The sequence below is a fragment of the Balaenoptera physalus genome (assembly GCF_965194825.1).
Source record: "Balaenoptera physalus genome assembly, chromosome: 19".
Classification (NCBI taxonomy): domain Eukaryota; kingdom Metazoa; phylum Chordata; class Mammalia; order Artiodactyla; family Balaenopteridae; genus Balaenoptera; species Balaenoptera physalus.
The window spans coordinates 8,700,291-8,713,834 of NC_138900.1; the positions used below are offsets into that span (position 1 = coordinate 8,700,291).

A 13,544-nucleotide genomic window follows, 5' to 3' on the forward strand; every position below is an offset into this window, starting at 1 on the left:
AAAATAAATGCAAAAGTATACATAAGGTACATAAACTTTTTTCACTACTGTACATATAGGCGCTTCATAAATGTTAGATCTTTCTTTTTTCTTTTTTTTTTTTATATCCTTCCTGTCATTCTCCTCTTACCTTTGGATAACTTTGCAGTTAAGGAGGTACAACCTTCATTTCTGGAATCAGTTCTAGGCACTGAGGATACAGAAACGGACAAAACAAAGGAGCTCATATTTTGGTGGGGGAGACAGACGCATAGATTAAAATACATAGACTGTCAAGCAGAACTGCATCCTCTACGGAGAAAAACAAAGCAGGGAAGGGGCAAGGAGTGATGCTCTTTGGCCCAGTGACAGTCAGAGAAGACATCTCCCAGAAAGTAGCATTTGAGCAGAGAGCTGAAAATAGTGGGGCTGCAAGCCATGGGGATCCCTGGGCAGGGACCTTCTAGGTAGAGGAAGCCCCAGAGGCAAAGACTGAGATGACCACAAACTTGGAGGGTTCAAGGGCCAGCAAGCAGGTTTGTGTGACTGGATGAAGCATAGGGGAATAGTAGGGAGAGAGGAAGAGGATAGATCGTACACACCAAAGTGAGGACTTTGGCTTCCAATCTGAGTGAGATGGGCTCCTTGGGCAGAGTTCCATGTGACTTAGATTTTAACAGAATCCTCTGACTCCCATGTGGGGAACAGACTATAGGGAATCAAGATGAGAAAAGGGGACCAGAGAGGAAGCTACTGCAATAGGTGGCTGGACCAGGACGATGGCAGAGAAGATGGATATTTTAAGATAGAATCTGCAGGATTGGCTGCCAGATTGGCCATGGAATGTGAGAGAGAGACGGCAGGGATGACCCCATAATTCTTGGCCTGAGCTCCTGGAAATACGGAGTTGCCATCAGCTGAGATGGGGAAGATGCAGGAGGATGGCTGACAGAGAAAATCCAGAGTTCCATTTTGAGCATATTGAGTTATTTATTGTACATTGAGTTGGGATGTCAAGTGGAAAGTTGCATGTAACTATCAAACCCTTGGGAAACAGTTTGAACATAGGCCAATTCTTGCCTCATTATCAAAAAAAGAAGAGGAAGAAATTGACTAACATCTGCTTAAAATGTACAAAAGAGAACTACAGTTTTTTTTTAAAAAGGAAAATGGGAGGAAGTAAACAACAAATATGAAATCAGGAAGAAAATCACAAACTACCGACACTAAGATTGAGTAGCAAACTTGAAACTAGTTCTTGGAAAAACTATTAAGACCTGGTTCTTCGGAAACCTAAGGAACTCGATATATCCATGCTAACAATAAACAAAAACAAAGCAACAAACTTGAGAACAAAACGGGGAAGTTACAACAAACAAAAAGCAGGATTTTTCTTTTTTTAATAAATTTATTTATTTATTTTGGCTGCGTTGGGTCTTCGTTGCTGTGCGCGGGCTTTTCTCTAGTTGGGACGAGTGGGGGCTACTCTTCACTGTGGTGCACGGGCTTCTCATTGCGGTGGCTTCTCTTGTTGCAGAGCATGGGCCCTAGGCACATGGGCTTCAGTAGCTGTGGCACGCGGGCTCAGTAGTTATGGCTTGTGGGCTCTAGAGCACAGGCTCAGCAGTTGCGGTGCACAGGCTTAGGTGCTCTGCAGCATGTGGGATCTTCCCGGACCAGGGCTCGAACCCATGTCTCCTGCACTGGCAGGTGGATTCTTAACCACTGTGCCACCAGGGAAGCCCACAGGATTATTTTGAATGATTAAGGGACTTCCATGGAAAATTCCACAGAAATACATCTGAAAGCTTTCATGAAATTGATTCTTCTTAACAAAAAATAAGGCTGATGCAATAAGAAAGGAAAATAAATTTCAAAAAACAGAAAAGACTCTTTGTAAATGTATCAAAGAAGAACGCTCCTAAATGGCACCTGTCCCTAATGGATTAACAGCAGGATTTCTCCCAACTTTTCATGAAGTTATATAAATTGTCACAGGACATAATTCATTCTACAAGGCAGTCTTGGTCTTAATAATTCACGTGTGAGAGTTCTGAATAAAATATCAAAAAATAAAATGTGTCTTGTTGAGGACCTACTAAGTGTCCCTGTATCAGATAAAGAAAAAAAAAGATAGCAAGAAAGAGATTCCCCCCCACAAAAAAATAAAAATTAAAAAATTTAAATGGGCAGGAAAAAAAAGAAAGAAAGAAAGAGATCTCCACCAGTGGGAAGCTCACAATCTAGTTGGAAAAAAACAGGGTATAGACAAATATAGTTTGTCTCTTTTTAAGGCTTGGGATGGGTGGAGGAGAGACAGAAATTAAATTGGCCCAGATGTTGTCCTTAGGAAATTTACAGTTTAGCTGGGAATTTTTGGTCCAGAAACTTGGACAACTGAACACTACTTCCTCCCTGGGAGGGGGATGAATCAGGGAGAGCTTCCTGGAGGAAGTATTATTTGAACAAGGCATTGAAGGAAAATTTTGGTGATCAAGAGCATGGGCACTGGAGTCAAGTAAACATGGGGTCAAACCTCAACTCTATAACTTCCTTGCGTGTGATCTTGGGCAAATGACCTCTGCTCCCTGGGCCTCAGCTTATGAAAAGAAGCATCTCCCCCTGCCTGCCTGGGTTATTGTAAGAATTACCTTAAAGGAGAAACTATCTGTAAAGTGCTATCCTGGAGTAATGACTCTACGTGAAGGTGTCACTGCTATGTGATTTAAAAGATCTGAGCAGGTGAGATTCTAGAGCAGCCCTGTCCAATAGAACTTCCTGCAATGATGGAAATGTCCTATATCTGCACTGCACATGGCAGGGGGCATAATGAATGTTTGTTGAATGAATCAAGGAATAAATGACAATATCATTAAGCCCCTGGATCCAGCTATGCCTGAAGCCAGCCTTGTAAAGTGGGATAGGAGGATACAAACCAATTTCCCTCTAGCTTACACTTCCATCTCTGAGACCAGGTCTTGGCCAGTGGATTTCTTGCTGACCACACTTTCATCATTGCTCTGTGACTCCTTCAGGGCCCAGCGACATGAAGCTGCCAGAGACTGTCGGAGTTGAGACCGCCCGAAATACAGGAAAAGCATGAGATTGAGACAGCTGTGAGCAAGGGCCAGGCCCACGACCAAGGGTTCAGCCCGCAGGGCCCGGGCCAAGAGCACGGAGTGTGGGGCAGCCAAGGTGAGTACCAGCCCCAGCGTGTGGTAGGGGGACCAGCAGACAAAAAACCCTACCACAACGGCCATGCCCAGTGGCCAGCGGTGTCGGGTAGCACGGCACAGGAGGGCACCATGGCAGCTGGCCACGACCACCAGTGGCCCCAGGAAGCCGAAAATAAACCGGGTGGCGGTCACTGAGTTCTCGGCCACGGTCGAGCCACCATAGTCCACCACGCACTCCAGCCGGTGTGGGAAATGCTCCTGACGCAGCCGGCGGTAGATGGCTGAGGGCACGGTGAGCAGCAAGGCCAGCGTCCAGGACGCCCCACAGGCTACCTGCACCCTGCATGCCCTCCCAGCTGCACCCCACCAGGTGGGCCCGAAGGCCAGCAGGCAGAGGTCAGCGCTTAGAGTGGCCAGGAGGAGGACGCTGGCGTACATGGACAGCAGGATGACGGCGGGCAGGGCCCGGCAGCCCACGGCCCCATACAGCCAACGGCCCCCGTGGGCGACGGACACCGCTAGGATGGGGAGAGACAAACAGCAGAGTAGGTCCGCCACGGCCAGGTGGAGGAACCAGGTGGCACCGACCCTCCGGCGGGCCTCTTTCCAGGTCACCCAGGCCACCATGGCATTGCCTGGCAACCCCACCAGGAAGACGGCGGCATACAGCAGGAGTGGGGCCACGTGGAGGGGGTCAATGGAGACGCAGGTGCCATCAACACAGTCCACAGGGAGATCTGGAATCTCGCCGTAATCCCCATACTCATAGCCGAGAGAAGAGTTCTCCATCCAAGCCCCAGACACCTGGACGGGTGAGAAATGGCATGAAACCTCAGAGATAAAAACTCTCAGGCCCTTGGAATCCTAGATGCTAGGACCCTAGCATCTCGATCCTGGATCCTAGATCCTTGGAATTCCAAGATGCTAATGGGCTGGGACTTGGGCTGGGGTCCCAGCGCATTAGCATCTTGGAAACCAGAATAGAACAACGTTAGAACTCCAGCGCATAAGAATCTTGGAATTCTAAAATATTCCGGTGTTAGAACCCCAACTTCTTAGCATCCTGGAATTCTAGAATATTACAGTGTTAGAAACCCAGCTGATCAGCTTCCTGGAATTCTAGAATATTACAGTGTTAGAAACCCAGCTGATCAGCTTCCTGGAATTCTAGAATATTAGTGTTAGAACCCCAGCTTATTAGCATCTTGGAATTCTAGAATATCAGCTTACTAGCATCTTGGAATTCTGAAATATTACAATGTTCCATATCTACTGTCCAGTACAGTAACTGCCAGCCACATGTGGCTACCGAGTATTTGAAATGGCAGCCAGTGTGACTGAGAAACTAAATTTTCGATCTTATTTAATTTTAATTGATTTAAATAGCTACACGTGGCTAGTGGCTACCTTATTGGACAGTGAAGTTCTAGAGCATCAAAATGTTAGAACACTAGCCCGTTAGTAACCTGGAATTCTAGAATCTAAACTATTGGAATCTGAATATCCATCAAGATGGGAAAAGGTTAATATGTCTTCACAGCAAAAGTGTTTGTCTTGGTTCTTCCTCATCTGGACTTTCGAATCTTGGAACAACAACAAAAATGTACCTCTGAAGCAATTTTGTCATCTTTGGTTTTTTTAATGTAAACTAGATCATAGTAAAACATGCAGATGGCAAAGTGTACACATCATGCAGGTACACCCACTGAGTTTCACCCCAACACATCTGTGTCACTGGCACCCAGACGGGGGAACAGAACATTTCTAGAATCCTGCTAGAGCAGTTTTTAAAAGTAATGACAGTGTTAGGAAAACAAGAGGAATAAAATTTTGAATTCTCTATAATTCATTCATTCATTCATCCAGCCATCCTTCCAGCACAGTTGCTGTTCCAGGCACTAGAAGCACAGCGGGGGCCAAGACAGACAAAAACCTCTCTCCCTTTGGAGCTGACATCCTGGTGGGAGGAGTCAGACAGTCCAGGAATAAATAAGCAAAATACACAGTATTTTAGAAGGTGATCAGTGCTACGACAAAAAAAAAACAGTCACACAGGGAATTTTTAATTCCCTATGTTGGAATTTTAAATGAGGGGTCAGGGAGGGCCTCTCTGAGAAGGTGATATTTGAGCAAAGCCATAAAGGAGGTGAGGGAGGGAGTTGTGTGGGGATCTGGGGGAAGAGAGTTCCAGGCAGAGGGAACAGCCAGTGCAGAAGCCCTGAGGTGGGCACATGATGGTCATGTTCAAGGAAGAGCAAGGGCACCAGTGTGGAGTAGATGGGAGGTAAAAACAGAGAGATATCAGTGGCCACATAGGTATTGTAAGTTCTTTATCTTTTATTCTGCGTGAGATGGGAGCCATGGGAGGGTGCTGAGGAATGATAATCATAACTATTATTACTGTTATTATTATTATTATTATTATTATTATTATTATTATTACTATAAGCCACCATCTATTGAGACTTTGTGTTATGTGCCAGGCCTTGCTCCAAGCCCCTTTAAATGTTATATCATTTAGTCCTTATTACAAGCCTCTAATTTTCATACCATTGTTATACCCATTCTGCAGATGAGAAAACTGAGGCACAGAGAAATTAAGGAACTTCCTGAGGATGACTCAGCTAAGCAAGTAACAGACCTGAGTTTCAAGCTGTGTTAGTCCCACTCTGGAACTCTGGGCCCTGGAACATCATCATCCAAAAATCTGAGGTTCGGGAGAGTCGGAAGGCAGGACAGCCAGTGACCCTAAGCAGAACTGGGCTCTGTGACTCTGGGTGAGCAGTTTCGGTTGGCTTTCTCTCTCCGGGTTTCCTCATCTGAGAAGTGAGTCACGGAGGTGAGCCTACCTCACCAGTTTGGGGAGGCCTTGAAGAGTTAATATGTATAAAGCACGTAGCACAGAGTAAGGACTTGGTAGATGGTAGACCGGTCCCCGTGATGTCCCCATGATGTCATAGTAACCTGACCCTGCAGCTCTCTGCTGATTCTTCGTGGCCGACTGGCGCTGCTCAGAGCACCAACTGGAGTTGATACAACAGGAAGGGCAGAGAGGAAGTTGGGGCACTCCTCCCTGCCAAGCAGATACTAAGGGGCCAAGTCATTGTGTGTGTGTGTGTGTGTGTGTGTGTGTGTGTGTTTGGAATTTGGCACTCCGCTTTCATATTATTTTCATCACTAGAGTGAAACGTGTGCAGGTTTTAAAAATTCAAACCCTCCTCAACTGTGTGGCCTTGGGCAAGCCACTGAACCTCTCTGTGCCTCAGCTTCCTCATTTGCAAAATGAGAATAGTATACTCACCTTGGGGGGTGCTACGAGAATTCAAGTTAATAGGCGTGAAGAGCTGAGCACCGCGCCCAGTCCGCCCAGTCCGTTGTGAGCATTAGACTGTGTGTTAGCCACTGGTACAGAGATACACACACACCCTCTCCCCCCACCCTGAGACCCCGCCCTTTCCAGCTCATTCCGGTTCAGATCTGAGTTTTCTGTGTGTAAGCACCTCAGTCGGTCTATGGTATTTCCCTTTTAATACATTATACAGAAATGGGAAAGTTCAACACCCCCTGTGCCGTCTCTTAATCTTTTCAATTTAATGTCTTAGATCTGTTTCCCCATCCGGACACACCCACTCCTTTCTTCACAATAACATCAAAATCAATCCACGGGCTGGGCATTTTGTGCTTATTAACTAGCCTCAGACTAAAGGACATTTAAGAATCATCATGGGTATCATTATTCTCTTCTTATTATTTTATACACCAAATAAATTATATTTCTATATGTACATCTACAGATAAAACAATTACCATTATTATTATTTTATAAGCATTCAGGTAATAGATGACATTTATCAAGCTTCTATCATGTACCAAGCATTCCCCTTAGAACAACCCTATAAGGTAAGTACAATTACTATGCTCATTTTCCAGAGTGTCAGCTGTTCCCTGCTTTGGGCTCTGCTGTATCTCTGACACCTGGAGTAGCATGTGGCACACAGCAGGTGCTTAGCTGATATTTATTAGTTGAGTAAAAGAATGAAGAGGGAGAATCTGAAAAGAATATATGTATATGTATGTATAACTGACTCACTTTGCTGTACACTTGAAACTAAAACGACATTGTAAGTTAACTATACTTCAACAGAAAAAGGAAGGAAAGGGAGGGAGGGAGGGAGGAAGGAAGAAAGGAAGAAAAGAAGAGTTAGTTTTGCCTTTAATGGAAGAAGCTGAAAAATGCCATCATTTTATTTTTATTTTTAACGCAGTATGTAATGATGTATGTATTAACATGAAAATACATCCACGAAATACTATTTTGTGAGAAAAGTACGTAACTAAACTTCTAATATTTTTAAACAATGCATTTGTTTTACAGCCAGAAAATCAACAATAAAGATACTGTCATTAAAAATACAAACAAAGGGGGCTTCCCTGGTGGCACAGTGGTTGAGAATCTGCCTGCCAATGCAGGGGACACGGGTTCCAGCCCTGGTCTGGGAAGATCCCACATGCCGCGGAGCAGCTGGGCCCGTGAGCCACAACTACTGAGCCTGCGCGTCTGGAGCCTGTGCTCCGCAACAAGAGAGGCCGCGATAGTGAAAGGCCCGCGCACCGCGATGAAGAGTGGCCCCCACTCGCCGCAACTGGAGAAAGCCCTCACGCAGAAACGAAGACCCAACACAGCCATAAATAAATAAATAAATAAACAAATACTTAAAAAAAAATGTGTTAAATGTTTAAAAACAAACAAACAAAAAGAATGAAGAGGGAAACTGAGGCACAGAGAAGCAAAGGGGTCACTTCAGTTCCTTGCGATCACAAGGGCCCTTGTGCATGCTCTTAGCACACGTGTGTTTGTGTATCAGCCAGTCTGGCTGGAACTTCTGCCCTGGGAAACCGTGGGGAGCATCTACTAAAGCCAGACATATGATAACTTTCCCCTTCCCAGAGAAGCATGCATATGCTCACCAAAAGACATGTACCAGAATGTTCCCAGTGGCCCAAGATGGGACACCATCCAAATATTCACTCACAGGAGAATGAATAAACATATCGCGGAATATTCTATAACAGTGAGAATGAACAAACCACATGCAAGAATGTGGATGGACTTCATAAATATGGTGTTGAGGACAGAAAGGCAAACGCACAGGAGAATTTACTGAATGATCCCTTTCTCCTCAAGTTCAAAAATGGGCAAAAGAATTCTATGGGGATGGGGAGTGAGCGCAGGCGGAGGGAACTCTGGGGCTGGGCTCGGGCTATTTCTTAACCCAGATGCCTGTTCCCTGGGTGTCCTCAGCTTGTGGAGATACGCAGAACTGCTCAAGCCTCATGTGCGTACTTTTCTGTGTGTGTGTTCTATGTGAAAATAAAGTTAAAGGATCTTTCTCAAGAAGGGAAATCGCTGAGTCAAAGGGCTTGTTTGGTGGATTCCCCAGAAGCTGCAGGTTTGGGAAGGGCTGTTTTCCTACACACCTGAGTGTGGCCGTGGACGGGACCATTTGACAAAGGCTTTTTCTGTTGGACTGCCCAAGTAAATTCCAAGAGTCTGGGATTCTGATGTGGATTCCAGTGCAATGGCAATAAGATTCCACTCCTGAAATTCTAGTTCTGATTCCCAGATTCTGAAAATAATGAGTCTAAAAGGCCAGGATTAAAAAATGAATAAATGAAAACAATTTTAAATAAAAATAAAAGGCCAGGATTGGGAAATGCCCCCTACACACACCATCATTCCCTCCCTCCTTCCCTCCATCCTTACCGTCTCTTGAGGAATGGTCCCCAGTTTAGCCAAACACCACTTGGGAGCACAATGCAAGCCCACAGCAGGACCTGGGAAGTCTGCAGTCTCTCCCCCGAGTCTGGCAGTTAGCGGATTCCTGCAAGCTGGTCCCGTTTGCCAGGGCTCCTAGGGGACTCCGCGGGGCACTGTCACCTCACAGGTCCCAGCCAATGCTCTTAAGCAGCGAAAAACAGGAATGGCCTTTTCCTACTCCCAGGGTGTGTTTGTCCTGGATTCTTCCCATGACTCACACATCCCAAAATTACTGGGCAGCAGGGGAGACTGGAGAGGGCTCGGGTGGGTGGAGGGTTGACCCAGTGTCAACAACAACAATCTCAATGTCACCAGCTTCCTGGAAGCCAGATCTACATGTGGTGTGACCTTCAAGGCCTGGGGGTCTTGGCCTAGACTCACTGTCCCTGCAGGGCCCTCTGAGGTCTTCCTCACCAAGTCCCCACTGTCTGCTACCCGCATCCCCGCCCCAGACTCCAACTGTGCACCCAGCCCCTCCCTTCTGCCCTCTGCAGAGCCTTGAAGACAGATCAGTATTCCTCCCACCTCACATGTTCTGAGGGAGACAGCTCAGGGTCACAGCCTCCACCAAAAGGCCAAGGGTGCCCAGCACAGGGCCTAAGGCTTCAGAGGCAGACAAAACACAAACAAGTCCTATCCGCTCTGTGGAGCCTCTGTTTTCCCTCTTTAAAATGGGAAGATTTGGGGAATTCCCTGGTGGTCCAGTGGTTAGGACTCTGTGCTTTCACTGCCGAGGGCGTGGGTTCGATCCCGGGTCAGGGAACTAAGATCCTGCAAGCCGCGCGGTGTGGCCAAACATTTTAAAAATAATAATAATAAATAAAATGTGAAGATTTTGAGCATAGTGGTTCCTAACCTCCTTCCAAGCATAGCACGGAGGCTGAGAGCATGGATTTGAGAGCCACAGAGATAAGATACATATTCCAGGTTTCCCACTGGTGAGTTTCTGGGCCTCAACCCTTCTGAGCCTCAACTTCCTCATCTGTGAAATGGACGTTTTAGCTACGGGCATTAAATGGGTAAAGAGATTTAAAACACACACAACAGGGCTTCCCTGGTGGTGCAGTGGCTAAGAATCCACCTGCCAATGCAGGGGACGCGGGTTCGAGCCCTGGTCCAGGAAGATCCCACATGCCGCAGAGCAACTAAGCCTGTGCGCCACAACTACTGAGCCTGCATGCCACAACTACTGAAGCCCACTCGCCTAGAGCCCGTGCTCCACAACTAGAGAAGCCACCGCAATGAGAAGCCTGCGCACCGCAACGAAGAGTAGCTCCCGCTCGCCGCAACTAGAGAAAGCCCACGCGCAGCAACGAACACCCAACGCAGCCAAAAATAAAAATAAATAAAATAAAATAAATTTTAAAAAAAGAAAGAAAATCACCTTTAAAAATAATAATAATAAAATAAAATACACACAACAGCGCCTGGCACACAGGAGATGCTGTGTACATGTTTGTTAAATTAGCAGTAATAAAAAGCATATGCAAAAAAAAAAAAAAAAGCATATGCTATCAATTTTGTAAACTTACATTTTAGGAAGACAGACTTAGCAAGAGGAAGTGACCCTTATTTATTCCAACTTCGGAACCCTTTATTCAGCGGTTTTCAGTGTTTGTGCCACTGTGTGTGTATGCTTTAGAGGTTGAGGGGGCACATTTATACATTTCTTTTTTTTTTTTTAGTTTTATTTATTTATTTATTTTTGGCTTCGTTGGGTCTTTGTTGCTGCACGTGGGCTTTTCTCTAGTTGCGGCGAGCGGGAGCTACTCTTAGTTGCGGTGCGAGGGCTTCTCATTGCGGTGGCTTCTCTTGCTGCGGAGCACGGGCTCTAGGCGTGCAGGCTTCAGTAGTTGTGGCTCACGGGCTTCAGTAGTTGTGGCTCACGGGCTTCAGTAGTTGTGGCTCACGGGCTCTAGAGCGCAGGCTCAGTAGTTGTGGCGCACAGGCTTAGTTGCTCCGCAGCGTGGGGGATCTTCCCAGACCAAGGCTCGAACCCGTGTCCCCTGCATTGGCAGGCGTATTCTTAACCACTGCACCACCAGGGAAGCCCTATTTATACATTTCTTTTGTTGTTGTTTGGAGAATAAACTCATGTTGGTAAAGGAAGTTATTTTTCTGTCAAGAGACTAGAACTCGCAGCGTGAGCTGGGGTGTCTCTGCGTGACCCAGTCTTGGCCGAGACTGGCCCCAGACCACCCCCTTCCACCATGTTCTGGGGGGGGCCTCCTCATCCCCACATCCCACCAGCCCCAGGCCCCTGTGGGAACCCACCCTGGTCAGAAAGAGAAACTAACATGGAACAAGCATTGCAGGGGTGGGGGGGTGGGCATTGGCAGGGGCGGGGTGGTGTCCAGTGAGGCACTGTCTTTTATCGGCTCAAACTTTCTCTCATCTTTCTGATCTGGACCATTTTTAAAGTCTTTATAGAATTTGTTTCAATATTGCTTCTGTTTTATGTTTTGGATTTTTGGCCTCAAGGCATGTGGAATCTTAGCTCCCCGTCCAGGGATCAAATCTGCACCCCCTGCATTGGAAGGCGAAGTCTTAACCACTGGACTGCCAGGGAAGTCCCAGACCTTCTCTGATCTTGAGTTTACAGGGGTGTGTTTCTCAGATCACTTGATCTTTTTTTTTTTTTTAATAAATTTATTTATTTATTTATTTATTTTTGGGTGTGTTGGGTCTTCGTTTCTGTGCGAGGGCTTTCTCTAGTTGTGGCAAGCGGGGGCCACTCTTCATCGCGGTGCGCGGGCCTCTCACTGTCGCGGCCTCTCTTGTTGTGGAGCACAGGCTCCAGACACGCAGGCTCAGTAGTTGTGGCTCACGGGCCTAGTTGCTCCGTGGCATGTGGGATCTTCCCAGACCAGGGCTCGAACCCGTGTCCCCTGCATTGGCAGGCAGATTCTCAACCACTGCGCCACCAGGGAAGCCCAGATCACTTGATCTTAAACTCCTCGGTCACTGAGTCTCGGGCATACGTTTCTCAGATTCTGGGAAGCTAAGGCTTTCTGGTGTCTCTGGAGCTGGGGGATCTTACCTGGGGATCTGGGGGATGCTGTGAACGGGGACAGGGACACACCTGTTATGAAAAGTGAGGGGCTTTTGGGGGAGTGGGATTCGTTTTACAGATACCCTGCGAGATTCTGAGTACCAGCCCCTCAACAGTGGAGAAACTTACAATGAGGACATCCTTAGAAGGTTATTAAATTGACCTATATGAAATTGCCAGTTTTGTGAGTCAAAAGAGGTTGAAGTCTGGCAAATCGTGGCAACAGAAAGCAGATTAATGATGACCAGGGCCTGAGGGGAAGGGAGGACGTGAATGGAAAGTAACTGCTTGATAGGAATGGGGTATTTATTTTGGGGTGGTGAAAATGTTCTGGAACTAGTTACATAGTGGTGACAATTGCACAACATTGTGGATATACTAAATGCTACTAATGGTGAGTTTTATGTTATGTGTATCTTACAAGTTTTTCTAAGTAATAAATAAACTGTTATACCCCCTCACCCTAAAATAGGATGAAGTCTGGTAATTTCATGGAGTGCAGCCTAATGGAATTCTAGAAGCCCAAGAGAGTGAGTGGCCAAGATGGGGAAACCAGTCTCTTTTGAACAATACATATTATTACGTGATATCCGATGCATAGAAAAGAGTGCCTGTAACTTGTGTAAAGTACAAAGTACAACAAATTAGCATCTGTAAAATCACCATCCATCTTAGAATCTTTGACTATCTAGATCAAGGGTAAACTTTTTCAGTGAGAGAACTGAGAGTAAATGTTTTAGTTTTTGCTGGCCAAGAGGTCATTCATCTCTCTGGTAGAATGAAAGCGGCCACAGATTGAATGGCATGGCTGTGTTCCAATAAAACTTTATTCACAAAAACAAGCAGTGGGCTGGATTTGGCCCACAGGCTGGAGTTTGCTAACGCCTGATCTAGTTCAAAGACTCTGAAGGCTGAATTGCTGGCATCGCAGACTTTCAGAAAGTTGGAATCATAGGTGATTTGACCCAAGGGATCCTACAACATTAGCCACAGACTATTTGAATCACAGGATTCTAGAATGTCACACCAGAATCTTCAAGTGTTAGAAGTATAAAACTCCAGCTGTTAGATGTTACAATTCTGTAGATGATCTGAACGTTAATCAAGATATTCTAGCCCTGAGCTGTCCAATATGGTAGCCACTGGCCACATGAGGCTACTGAGCATTTAGAATGAGCCGGATCGCTCATGCAGCTCAATATTAAAAAAACAAACAACCCAATCAAAAAATGGGCAGACGACTTAAATAGACATTTCTTCAAAGAAGACATACAGACGGCCAAGAAGCACATGAAAAGCTGCTCAACATCACTAATTATTAAAGAAATGCAAATCAAAACTACAATGAGGGCTTCCCTAGTGGCGCAGTGGTTAAGAATCTGCCTGCCAATGCAGGGGACACAGGTTCGAGCCCTGGTCTGATTCCACATGCCGCGGAGCAACTAAGCCCGTGCGCCACAACTACTGAGCCCACGTGCCACAACTACTGAAGCCCGCGCTCCTAGGGCCCGTGCTCCGC

At 46.2% G+C, this 13,544-nt stretch overlaps 1 protein-coding gene across 1 annotated transcript; it reads right to left on the bottom strand.

Moving 5' to 3' along the window:
• Positions 1–56: 56 nt before the first annotated feature.
• C5AR2 (complement C5a receptor 2) lies at positions 57–9,340 on the bottom strand. The gene is made up of 2 exons (XM_082438403.1): positions 8,920–9,340; positions 57–3,959 (listed from the first exon to the last, which is right to left on the bottom strand). Exon 2 carries the CDS (start codon positions 3,942–3,944, stop codon positions 2,931–2,933), a length of 1,014 nt encoding a protein of 337 aa, XP_082294529.1. The 5' UTR covers positions 3,945–3,959; positions 8,920–9,340; the 3' UTR covers positions 57–2,930.
• Positions 9,341–13,544: the final 4,204 nt, after the last annotated feature.